This window comes from Carassius gibelio, chromosome B16, assembly GCF_023724105.1.
Source record: "Carassius gibelio isolate Cgi1373 ecotype wild population from Czech Republic chromosome B16, carGib1.2-hapl.c, whole genome shotgun sequence".
Taxonomy (NCBI): Eukaryota; Metazoa; Chordata; class Actinopteri; order Cypriniformes; family Cyprinidae; genus Carassius; species Carassius gibelio.
In genome coordinates, this window is record NC_068411.1 from 27,271,760 (window position 1) to 27,285,402 (window position 13,643).

Consider the following 13,643-nt stretch of genomic DNA (forward strand, 5'->3'; position numbering starts at 1 on the left):
TTTTCACCATTTTCTATAAACAATAACAGACCTTTTCTTTTAATTTCTTTTGTTTTGTAGACCACCTTGCAAAAATCAAGAGAACGACACCGTGATCTACAGCCTTCTTAGTTACAAACACTAAATGATGACTCCTAGCATTGTGAATAATGAGCTTTAACAAGCAGCTGTTGAATGTATTCATCTCTTTTTATTGAAAACAATCTCAAATGTCTATAGTTGCGAATGCATTTATAACTGAGTACAACATGACTATAGAGACACTCTATATAATGAGTATGGAAGCATTAAAGAAATTATTTACATAATGTACAGGAAAGATCAAAAACTATTAATAAATCTATATGTACATCTTTCTGCAGGCATCTGTATTTACATCCACATTTAATATATGAAGTTGAAACAAATAAAATGCAAAGTAATATCTATATCTAACTCAAACAGTTATTTTTATCTTTACAAAAGGCATTATCGTTCACATTAAACTTTCCAAATCCATTGGACATTTTCTTTCAACTGTTCCTTCAAGATATTATACAAGCTACAAGCATATGTTAAACACACAATAAATTAACAATACACTAGTGATGCTATTATTCTATGATATTATGCTCCCATTAGGACAGTAATATTACTAATATTAGCTGCATCCTGCTTTTATCTGCTCACTACTGAACATACATTCAGCTCAAGCAGCATTTGTGATGTACAGTATTTACAGTGCTGGATCACACTCATAATACTCCTACATTTCCATGTAGTACAATCACAATTGAATAAGTTTAATCTAAATGACTTGAACGTTTTCCTGCAAATAACAGTCGTTCTTTATAATGATTGAATGAGGGGTTGATGTCCCATAGCATCACTTAAAAAAAAGTATGTCATTTATGAAGTTTTATATCTTACAAATAGGTTTCTCAAACACTCCCTCATGTCATTGGTCAGACAAACAGATGGTCCCGCCCCACAACTCATGCTATTGGTTGAGCCATGTTTCATAACGCCACAGAGCTGTAGAATTTAAACATTTTGTTTTACATATATCTTACATATTGTATTTAAAAAAAATAATTACACACTTCACCCTCAAGCTCATAATCATTTGTCCCGAGATTGTGTGAAGCTCCTTCACTCAGTGAATTCAAATTGTGTCCTGTATAATATCTTCCTCTAGGCCTCTGCTGCTGGATCACCAGATTCTGGTTTCTTCCTACAAAAAAAAGAGATCATATCATTACTTCTACAATGAATGTGATAGAGAAAATACAGAAGCTGCTTTCTGTGTTAATGATGCAGCTGGATTGTTTGTTTTCTGAGGAAATGAATAATAGAGAATATAATAAAAAGTAATAATTGTGAAAACATGAGTTGAAAAATGGCCGTTTTTTTATTTAAAGCAATAGTTTATCAAACATGAAAATTCAGTGATTATTTACTCATTGTTTTCTATTTTGTTGCATATACCCATGAATGTCATATGTAGTTTGGAAAGCTTGAGGAGTAAATTATGACAAACTGGTCATTTTTGGGTGAACTCTGCCTTTAAACCTGGTTGTGTAACATAAAGCCCACATGCCATTTTTTCGTGAATGACAGCTTTAATGCCCAGCTGCATTCACCCATTTGAGGTTGGCACCTACTCAAATTTGGTAAGAGGCGCTTTGTCACACGTGACCTCTGAATGAGCGCCATTCACTGCCCCACTGGGTGACTGAAGCTTTGGGATGCTGCCTCGTGGTAGTGTTAGCCCGCCCAGCTTCACGTCTCTGTACCAAAGGAAAAAAGAGGACTGAAGCTTAGGAGAGAGCAATCACACACAGGACACAGCAAATCCATCTGAATGCACCATCTTAGACATAATATAAAAAAAGATCATAAGGTTAATTGTTAATTATGAGTTTTTTTGAGAATTATGAATCATTTTGTCTATATGTATTCTAAAACATATTTAAAATATTAACACTTAGTTTGTTAGTTTAAAATGCATTCATCATTTTTTTTAATTAATTTATATAATTAATTTATCTCGGTTGTTATGTTAGTAAAAAAAAAAAAAACATTAAACATGGTTTTAAAACATTTGGTAAAAACCCTCTATTCTTTATTGTATTGTTTTTAAACTTTATTCAATCTTTATTGTGAAGTGTTATTGTTTCAATTATAATGAGCTTTTGTTATAAACCAGTTCATAACAGTGAGGAATACAATAAAATGTATAATTATTATATATTTTACATTATTTAATTATTTACACTTCTATTCCAAAGTAAAGTATCTTTGCACTTTCTTGATGTGTGTGTACTTTACATACAGGAATAGTTCACCAAAAAATTAAAATAATGTTAGGACTTTTCCTCACACAAATGTATCACATGTATTCAGAAGACTAGTATTTTTTAAAGACTTCATTTAGGATACATTTATTGTGCTTTTGCTCTATTTAGGATTGTTTTGCATCCACTTCTAGTGTGAAAACATTTGAAATTGAGGGCGGAGTTTCATTATAAGGTAAAATATTCCTTTAAAGATTAACATGCAATCACCATAAACTAGAATTATGTGCAAACAATGACTCGGAAATCTAGGACAGAAAAGAACGGTTTTGTCTATCTCTACAGCATGTGCACTTAAGGATGAAGTTGTCTTACCCAGTGGAATTATTGGCCTCTTCATCCAGTCCTTTAGACACTGAAATCTTGTATCCAAATATTTTGTGAGCGAGGAAATTAAGCAGGCCGCAGTGTTTGGTGTAACAACAGAAAGCATCTACTGACACCATCAGCACCAAGAAGATGAACATTACAATTCCCACCACTCCTCCTTTCCCTAACGCCGGCTGACTGACTGCAAGAGAAAGAGAAATCAATTCATATCACTAAAAGGGTGAACTATTTGGTAAGGACATAATGCATGATATTGTTAAGCTTGCTCTAATCAGTCCTACCAGGTTGTGGGACGGTGAAGTTCATTTTGGCAGTGCTGGAGGAGCCATTCTGGTTTACTGCATAAACTTCCATTTGATAGTCAGCATCATACTGGAGATTATTCAGCTGGATTTCGCTGGAGTTTCCAGGAATTTCTTTTTCAATCCATTCCTCATTTTCCTTGTTCTGTTCCAAATGAGTGACATTTTACATTTAGATATATGGGTTGCACTCCACATATTTAAACAACATGAAAAATACATATACTGCAGAGATATAGTGAGAAGTTTTCGACTTCAGACTGACCCCTTTGTAGCGTACAATGTAGTGTAGGATGGGAGAGCCTTCATTTTTCAGTTGTTTAATGGGGATGGAGAATGAGTTCTTTTCCAGCTTCTTCTCGCTCAGAGACATAATGGGGCTGTCGGGTTCACCTACACGAGGGAAAGAGGAAACATTAGATACAAGGAGCAAAAAAAGGCTGCAAAATGTTATGCTCACCAAGCCTGCATTTGATCAAAAGTAGGCCTACAATAAAAATGGTTTTCTATTTGAATGTATTTGAATATATATTAATGATTTTACTTGTAATGCAAAAGCTGAATTTTCAACATTATAACTTCAGTCTTCAGTGTCACACGATCCTTCAGAAATCATTTGAATTTGCTGATTCAATGCTGAAAACAGTCGAGCTGTTTAACATTTTTGTGGAAACTTTTTTTTCAAAAGGATTTAAGTTCAAAGGAACACACACTTTCAAAAAATCCTACTGACCCCAAAATTTTGAATGGTATTCTAAATACTGATATTTAAGTTTCTCTTAAACAGCTAATTGCTAAATTAATTTAACATGTTTAACACAAAAACTAAAAATACATTTAGAGTCAGTGGTTGTTCCTAAGATACATTCAAAATGCATGTTTTTTATACTAATTTATTAAATGAACACAAGGAAGAGATGAAAAATGGATCACTGCATCAATTATTTAGTGATTTTAAATCACAGAAATGAATCAAACACCAAAAATAAACACTGTTTAGTTTAGGATAAGTGATAGATCTCTTACAAAACTAGTCATTGGCCAAATAAAAAGCACATGAAAATGATTGTACATTTTTAACACCCAACCCTAATTATTCTAAGAATGCTATATTTGATGTTTCACTGTTGGCCTCTGTATTATATTAAAGTTATATTGTCAGCATCACACTTCAGTAATTGACAATCCAGTGGATAAGCTCCAAACTTATTCACTCTAGTACAGATGTGCGAGAGTGGTAGACCAACATTGATTTCATGCTGAAGGAAACCTGAAGTAGCAATTTTCTCACTTTCTCCAGCATTGAAAACATGCAGGTAAACTCATTTTCACACATATATATGCCAGTAAACAATTAGGCTTGTGTTTTAGCCTATCAACTGGATATGTATGCATTTAAAATTTTGAATTACCATCTGCAAAGGAAGGGCAGAATAAGGCAATGGACGGGACCCGGGACCAGGAGCAGGTCGTAATGCAGGGAGATCGTCATCATCAAGCAGGAGGCAATTAGAGGAAGAACGGGCAGCGGAAGCAAATCATGAACATACGTGAAGATCAAGAACGACAGCATGACATGGTATCAACTGTAACAAAATTATCTTAATAAAATCTGCAGACACAGATACATACGTAGACACAGATACAGATATTGTATGGTCCTAATGGTCCAAAAGGTTTTAAGTGCAAATAGCCTCTTAATTTATTTAAGCTAAGCAAAAAAAATAAATAATAATAATAATAATAATAATCAAGTCAGCTGCGTGCTAAATTGAGTGAAGATTCCATGTGTCCTTCCAATGGCATGAAAAGTTCTAACAATTTTAATAATAGCTATCAACATCAAAAATAGTAGATACTGCATGAAGCAGATGAAGTGAATAGACAGAAAAGATCTCTGCTGATACTCACGGTGGGACTTGGTGAAGATCTTGTGTTCTGTGGAGAAGTTCCCCTGGAAATGAGAGTTTTTGGCCGCAAAACGAATGAGGTACTCTGTGTATGGCTCAAGGCCCGTGATCTCCAGGAGATCTACAAATGTAAGCATTTTGTTTATACATTTAAATTTACAAAACAATCAAAACAAACTACACTTTTTGGATTGACTTATTTACTTGAGGGCTTGACAGCGCTTTGACTCCAGGTGTCTTCAGACGGTTTCTTCCACTGAAGGATGAACTGGGTAATGGAGGACCCTCCATCTTGCACTGGGGCTCTCCGGATGAGGACAGAAGAGGAGGGCCCCGAAGCCACACTGAACTTAGCGGGTGTCCCAGGCCAGGCTTTTGAGAGAGAGGAACAGAACAGAATAATGAGAAGTAATATTGAAAGTTTATGCAGAAATTCAAGACATCAACAAATCAAAGTTAGTTAACTACTACTGAAGCCATGACAAGAGCCTTACTGATCAGCTGGAAGTCCTCAGTGGTTGTTCCTGCCGTATTGTTGGCTATGCAGGAGTACAAGCCACCATCAGAGGGCATTACGTTTTTAAGAATAAGCTTAGAATCCTCCACAATCATCTGCCCACACGTTCGTGCAAAAAGGAAAGACAATAAGAGACGGGAAAAAATCATTAAGACTGAAGAGAAGAGTACGTGGCTCAAATTTCCTGTAGATGTAGAATCTCTCCCAGTCTTCACCACCATCACTAATAATACAATTATAATAATATTGCCCTTAACCCATGCAAATGTTGTCTATTAAGCATATTTCAAAAACGTTTTGCGATTAAGATGTCTCTCACCATTTTTTCTTTGGTAGACTTCCTGACCCACTGTACGGTTGGTGTTGGATGTCCTGTGGCATTGCAGATCACAGATCCAGTTTCTCCTGGAATAACCGCCAGCTTGGGTTGATCCAAAACTACAGTTGGCCGTTCTGAATAATGATCAAAAAAGAAAAAAATTCAATTAAAAATAACATTTTAGGCGGCAAAGAAAAACAATAAAAAAAAACATACTTATCTTCAAAAGTTGAATAATAAATATAAATATATACATTGAACCATAAATATATAACTACTATGGAAATAAATTCATTAAATATCTATTTTTATATCATACAAAAGGGTAACAGTGAGTTTTTTTTGGGTCTGGGCCATCTGGCATATTGGAGAGTGTCAATTTGATTGCTTGCATGATATCAAATTCCCCATATCTGTGTTTGTGACTGTAGTAAAATTTTTTTTTGGAATAAACCTTTGGCTGAACAAAATTGCAAAGAAAGGCAAATAAAGTAAAGTAGAGGAAAAAACAACCAGTTGAGCCGTAAACACAAATTCACTGGAGTTTACACTCAGCATGACACATTTCACAACCAATTTGACTTAAATAAAACAGGATCTTCAGAAAGAATATGCTTGCTTGTCTTGATTTTATTCTTCAGGAATGGATTGACAGGATCATGAAAAATGGGTGTTCGCAGCCAACGAATCCAGTATGTAACATTTTACAACCAGTATCGGCCAACTTTCGAAACTTACTGGCCATAGAAGAAATAAAAGAAATCCCTTCATTTGGAGAGTAAATATTCATTAAGATGGTAAATGGGATCAATTTTGATTCATGTTAAAGTTTGTTACTGTATATTGACTAAAAACAAATGGATGCAGACCAGCTGCCACATTCAATGCCTCTGCACTTTCAGAAAGTATAGACACATGACTTCATTTAAAGTTTTCTAAGATAGTCTTGTTTTACCTGAGACATCCAGAGTAAATGTGTCGGAGTCTTCCCCAATCTTATTGGTAGCCTTGCAGACATACTTTCCAAAATCCCTCCTGGTCACTGCAGAGATGGTGAGCTCACTCTTATCAGAGCTGTATTTGTGACGGGACTCGTCAGAGGTGGATGGGCTGAGGGGAAAGATCCAGAAACAAAGTCTGTTTGCCACTATTGTTCATTAAGACTACACAAATATATTCATGGGAGGAAAACTAACAACTAAGAGACAAAGGGAAACTCCAAATATACAAAACGACAAGATGGACTCTAAGACTGAAGAATATGTGTAAACACATGCCGTATAGGCTCTGTTCCAAACATTACTGAGCTGCCTTGCTGTCTACAACTGATTTCAATAACATTTAGCATTAGGGTGGTTCTAAAATAACAGTACCAAAATGCTAATTTTATTAGTGGACTAAAAAAAAATTTTTTTTTGTATTTATAATCAATTTATAATTTGTTTTAAATAAATTTTAAATCAAGTTCTCCTATTAATTTTTATTTTTTTATTATGCATTGCTTTATGTAAAGCATTCAGAACTGTCATTATCTGCATGAAATTTGCCTGAAATTTGTCTCTAAAAAGGCAGCAGCTTGTCTGTAATACCTATTATGCTGCCTTTGTAGGTAGCTCACTATGTTTTGAAATGGAGCAATAGAAGTAGTCAGGATGGATTATTTGCATGTAACAAGTAAGAACTAAAACTTTTGACTTCAAAAGCAGATTCCCAAATATTAAAAGATAATAGGTAAGCATGGAAGAAATATTATAGCATTTTCTACTGATATACATACAGTGTCCATGAAATATTTGGACGGGGTACTCCTTTGACCCGGCAGGTTATAGACACAGTGGTGTCGGGTCTGGCCAAAACCCTTTTTGTGTCCTGGTCAATCAGGACAGTTGGTGGCTCTGGAGAATGGGATGTGTAAAGCAGATATTAAGAGGACATATTCAGCCTGACCACATTAAGAACAAACATGATTAATTCATCTATGTCCTCACCATTAACATCAACAGAGATCTGGAGCCTCCTTTCTGTGGGGCGTCCCTTGATCCTGCCCACACACGTGTAGGTTCCGCTGTCTTCCTGCTGAATTCCTGAAATCTGCAGAGACTTATCTGACAGGATTCTGAGATTACCTCGTCCTGTACAAAGAGAAGAGGGAAGTTACTGTAGAGCATGAGAAATGTCAAAGATGCAATAGTATTACTTTAAGTTCATAAGACTAAGAATTTAAAAGCCCACACACACTCTTAAATGGCCAGTTCGCCACAAAACCAAAACTCTTATCATTATTTAGCAATAGACTCACTGGGAAAAACATGTCTCTCCAAAAACTACAACATGATCACCAACAGCTTTTATTACTTCTCATATAAATAATGATTCCAGTTCATCCTGAGTCCTTGCACAATACATTTGCATCTCCATATATCTGGCTTATCTGTCATTGTAAACTTGCTAAGTAGCTCACCTGAACTTGTGACGTGCAGTGCTCAGTTACAAGTTAAACTCTATAAAAGAGCTCAAAGATGAAAGTTAAAATTGCATGGTTGCTTAAGCTAAATAGCGTGTCTTTAAAAAAAAAAAAAAAGCTAATTGTAGGTTGTAGGGTTTTCTTTATAGAGCATTAATCTTTTAGCACCATTCACCAGACATTTAATTTTTTTTTGGATAAAACTGAACATTCTTTTAGCTGCACTGGGCATCTCACTTTGAAAGTGTTGTGAAATTTGCAAAATGGAACGGAATGAAACATGTTAGCGAACGAGTCTCATTAGACTCATTAGCAACTCATTAGACATTTCAAAGTGTGTGTGATATGTAAACACTGAATGTAATAAAACATTGCCAGATTCACGCTTATCTGTTTTTCGACTGGAATTTAATGCCAAATTGCCAATCACTGGATATACTAAAAACACACACTAAAAATACTTGGAGTCATGTAAAGACCAACAGAATATCACTAAGTAGAAATGTCGACACACATTTTTTCCAAAGAGCCCTCATAAAATTCCAAACCCTGTGGAACAAAAAAGAAGAAGTGTGAGTTAATAATAATAGACTTTTCATTTTGGGGTGAACTGTCCCATTAAGGTTGTCAATGGTGGTGTTTACTTGAAATGGGTCAGGGTTTGTTGTTTTGGAGCTGTTTCTTTTGGCCTCACCATCAGACAGGAAGAAAAAACACTAAACCAAACCGTTCACAGATGTTTCCCAACTTCCAGCAAGAAACATCTCTCGATTAGTTTGCAAATCGGTCAGAAAATGAATGCAAAAGCCCCTCCCACCAACATTACCAGATCGACCACCATCCTGCCATCTACAGGCATCACTGATAGCAAGGAAGGTGAGGAGACCCCCATACCACATAAAAGAGCAGAAGAACCTGCAGCATGGCCATCTCCTTACCGTCATCTTTAATGATGCTATCATTCCGAAACCAGAGGATCTCCACCGCAGGCTGCCCAGACACCTCGCAGGGAATCTCCACTGTCTGGTTCACCAGAAATTCATGGTACACTGATGTGTCGCCAAAGTCCGGTGTTTCTGATTGTTGGACAAAATTTCAAATGAGAATCATTTACACATTTTGTGAATCCACAAGTTAATATGCTCAGGAACATTATGAGTCTTCAGGAACAAGAACCAGAAGAAGGGAACTTACGGTAGACGTAGATCTGGTAGGTAATCTTTCTCTGTCCTTGATCATTTTCAAACACGCAGGTATAGTTTCCAGCATCATTCAATTCAACATTCTTCAAGATCAGTTTACTCGAGGACTCATCAATTTTCTCGACTACATGGCGATCTTCATCGATTTCTTCATCATCTTTCAACCAACTAAAATCTCCCTCTGAATCAGCTGAACCACGCAACAGAACATAGAAAAGAAAAGAAAAGAATTTATTTTTCATGTGACTTTTCGTAATACATAAGTTTCAAAACATCTTTCCAAAAACAACTTATTTCAATGTTACATTTAGGAACTACTCTGTTATCCACCAGAGATGAGTGTATGAATGTCCATATGGCATTAATTAACTATGACATAATACAAGTTATGGTTTATAATAGTCATTTATTCAGTTAAGCAGACACAAAAAATGTGGTAAGCAGCAAAAACGTGTCCCGTAATGTTGACAATATACGGATAATATTACTATTTATATTGTAATATTTCACAGATTAACACTAAAAACAACACCTTCTTGGTTATTTTATGAAAGTTACATTATATCAGCAATATATTCTTTTTTTTGACTGGTACAGATTGTTATGCTTTTCAAAGGCCTCCAAAAGTATTTGGACAAAGAATGTAACAAGAAACCTCAAACCAAATGCAATTTAATTAAAAAAAAGCTCAAGAAAGCTTTTCAAACAAACTACTTCATAAAAACATGTTTGTTAGGTTTCAAATGATAGATACTTCAAAAAGAAAACAAAATGTATTGCTGGCACTTGAGGAGAACTCATACAGTCAAAAAGTCACACTGAGCTCGGATTTGTTTCCAAAATGGAATCATTCATGTCTATTCAGTCTTGTATTTTGTAGCTAATGCAACAACATTAAGACATGTTTAAGTGAATTAGTAATACAGATATAATTTGAGGTCATTATTTGTGTCAATTAATTAATTCTTAGTACTAAACACACCAACCTTTGCACAAAAGCAGAGTCTCTTGTCCCACCTGAATATCTGGGTCACCACTGATTATGTCTAATTTAGCATCTAAAATGAAAGAAAACACATAACCACAAATTATTAACAAATCAGCTCTATACTCTTACACATGAAAGGTTCCAAAAAATCTGATTTCCCCCAAAAAACATTTTGATTGCATTTTTTATTTTTATTTTTTGGTTGTGAAAATAACATTTTGAAACAAGACTTTAAGATATATAATTTATATAAGATATATATATATATCGGCAATGCAGAGGTTCATATAGATATTAAAAGTTCTTCATTAAAACATATTTTAATAAGGAACCCTTTGCGTGTGTGTGTGTTTTAATCCAAGTCTGCTTTACTTCTGAATTTTTCTTTTCTTTTTTTTTCTTTTTATAATATTGGCTTACAGATGAGGAAAAGGGTAAATGTACAGTGGAAATGGCTGGCTTCCCTTGCAAAGCAATATTTCTTCCTGTATAAGTGATCAAAGACATCCAGCTACAAAGAACAGAGCAACACAGCTTTCTTTTGAAAGGGAAACAATCTCCTTCACATGAGAAAGTGATATTTTAAATTGATCTCCATATATATATATATATATATATATATATATATATATATATATATATATATATATATATACTGTATATATTTCAACTTTCATTTCAAGACAAAAAAGCATTAGTAGGTAAATAAACAATTCAATAAGTACATTTTGTAATATAAAGAGAAAAATAAAAAGCAGATAACAACAAATAGGATATATTAGAATTATACACAGATTAAATTTATTTTAATAATAATAAAATGTAAATGTACATTTGAGATTTAAAAAATTACAGATGAACAAATCATGAAACCATATAATAATGCACATATATTTACATGCTAATGTCTTAAAATGCTAATTTCATACAATATTGTATTGATATTGTCAGCACAGAAATATGTGTGAAAACTTTATATATACAGTGGGGATCGAAAGTTTGGGCACCCCTTGCAGAATCTGTGAAAATATGAGTAATTTTCAAAAAATAAGAGAGATCATACTAAATACATGTTATTTTTTATTTAGTGCTGTCCTGAGTAGGATATTGTACATAAAAGATATTAACATTTAGTCCACAAGACAAAAAAATTGTGTTCTGTTACCTGATGATCCTTGACTGTCTTTCTGTTTTGTGATGGTTGTGCATGAGTCCCTTGTTTGTTCTGAACAGTTAAACTGAGCAGCGTTCTTCAGAAAAATCTTTAAGGTCCTGCAGATTCTTCAGTTTTCCAGCATCTTTGCATATTTGAACCCTTTCCAGCAGGGACTTTATGATTTTGAGATACATCTTTTTTTTTAGACTGAGGACATTTGAGGGACTCAAACACAACTATTTAAAAAGATTCAAACATTCACTGATGCTCCAGAAGGAAACAAGATGCATTAAGAGCTGGGGGGTGAAAACTTTTGGAATTTGAAGATCAATGTAAATTGTACTTAATTTGTGTACCGGGAAACATAAAAGTATCTTCTGTTGCCTAAGAAGGGCAGAACTAAATGGGAAAAAAAAAATATTTCAACAAAATAAGACAAATTTGGCCATCTTCATCGTGTTCAAAAGTTTTCACCCCCCAGCTCTTAATGCATCTTGTTTCCTTCTGGAGCATCAGTGAATGTTTGAATCTTTTTAAATAGTTGTGTTTGAGTCCCTCAAATGTCCTCAGTCTGAAAAGATGTATCTCAAAATCATAAAGTCCCTGCTGGAAAGGGTTCAAATATGCAAAGATGCTGGAAAACTGGAGAATCTGCAGGAGCTTAAAGATTTTTCTGAAGAACGCTGCTCAGTTTAACTGTTCAGAACAAACAAGGGACTCATGCACAACCATCACAAAACAGAAAGACAGTCAAGGATCATCAGGTAACAGAACACAGTACTAAGAACCAAGGGTTCCCAAACTTTTGAGTGGGGTTATTTTAATAATTTCAGCATTTATTTTGTCTTGTGGACTAAATGTTAATATCTTTTATGTACAATATCTTACTCAGGACAGTACTAAATAAAATATAACATGCATTTAGTATGATCTCTCTTATTTTTTGAAAATTACTCGCATTTTCACAGCACCTGCAAGGGGTGCCCAAACTTTCGATCCCCACTGTATATAAAAAAGAATTTATGCATTTAGCAGACGCTTTTATCCAAAGCTACTTACAGTACTTTCAGACTAACAATTTTTACCTATCATTATATTATATTATATTATATTATATATTATATTAAAATGTAATATTAAAATTCTACCTGTTTAAAATGTAAATTGTATAGTAAACCCCATATTTCAAAATAACAAATAATATTGTACTGTATATGTGTGTGTGTGTGTGTGTTGGCTATATTCATATACAAATGTTTGAAAATATTCATATTTTTCTGATATAACCTAACATAAAAGTGCTGATTCAAATGACATTGTCAGCAAGGCAATATGAGTGAAAACTTTAAATAAAAAAATGCTGTACTGTACTGAAAATAGTATTTTTTTAATAAACCATAGGCTATATTCCAATTTGGACTCACACTTTTGGACACCACTGCATGTAAAAGCAAGTCAATAAGTAGCCTAACAGAGACATTAAATTACAGTCAAATATTAGGAAAGTAAAACCCTGCTTACCAATTAGACTAGAGCATATAAGAAGGAGTCCACACAGCCTGAGCATCATCATACTTGCAGTCATCTCTTCCAGAGCACCTCTCTTGCAGTCTAACAGGCAGCGTGTTCTCCATGATTTTATATGCTATGACAGAGACAGACAGGAACCTGGTTATCTGCAGGATCTGACCCCAAAACTCCCGATGCTTCATTCAGACGATGAAGCGCAGGGATGCGGAGACACACTCCGCCGCCCAGACGCCAGCGACCCTCCCCTCCTGCGCACCGGATGAAACGAGCCCCGCCGTCCCCTGACACTTGGTGGAGGAACATATTTTTATCTCACGATCTTGCATTTTATTGAAGATGATTAAAAACATCTGGAAGATAAAGTAACGCATGTACACGTCAGTGAATAAAATAAAAATGGAATAAATTATTGTTTATTAATTACTGATATATTGATATATTTAATTATATATATTTTCAGTAGCTACGTAATCAACATTTATGTATGTTATCATACCAAAAAACTATATACTTCAAAAGTGTAATAGTTAAATCACTGACAAATAATATTCACGTTTTAATATTCACGTTTAATATTCAAGCAAAATGT

At 34.4% G+C, this 13,643-nt stretch overlaps 2 protein-coding genes across 5 annotated transcripts in view; one reads left to right on the forward strand and one right to left on the reverse strand.

Annotated features, from left to right (window-relative positions):
* The window catches only part of LOC127974642 (B-cell receptor CD22-like), a 42,492-nt gene extending 42,136 nt beyond the window's left edge, over positions 1-356 (forward strand). For all 4 annotated transcript variants that reach the window (XM_052578067.1, XM_052578066.1, XM_052578065.1 and 1 more), the window contains exon 8: positions 61-356. In XM_052578067.1, coding sequence (XP_052434027.1) covers positions 61-124 — 64 coding nt within the window. In that variant the 3' untranslated portion in view covers positions 125-356. The remainder of the gene's footprint in view (positions 1-60) is intronic.
* On the reverse strand, positions 171-13,208 carry LOC127974659 (neural cell adhesion molecule 1-like). The gene is made up of 17 exons (XM_052578096.1): positions 13,046-13,208; positions 10,367-10,438; positions 9,373-9,570; positions 9,117-9,254; positions 7,703-7,846; positions 7,492-7,609; positions 6,670-6,824; positions 5,715-5,848; positions 5,373-5,490; positions 5,083-5,250; positions 4,880-4,999; positions 4,381-4,383; positions 3,234-3,361; positions 2,948-3,113; positions 2,652-2,847; positions 1,644-1,769; positions 171-1,213 (listed from the first exon to the last, which is right to left on the reverse strand). The coding sequence occupies exons 1-17, from the start codon at positions 13,107-13,109 to the stop codon at positions 1,174-1,176; spliced, it is 2,088 nt and encodes a 695-aa protein (XP_052434056.1). The 5' UTR covers positions 13,110-13,208; the 3' UTR covers positions 171-1,173.
* Positions 13,209-13,643: the final 435 nt, after the last annotated feature.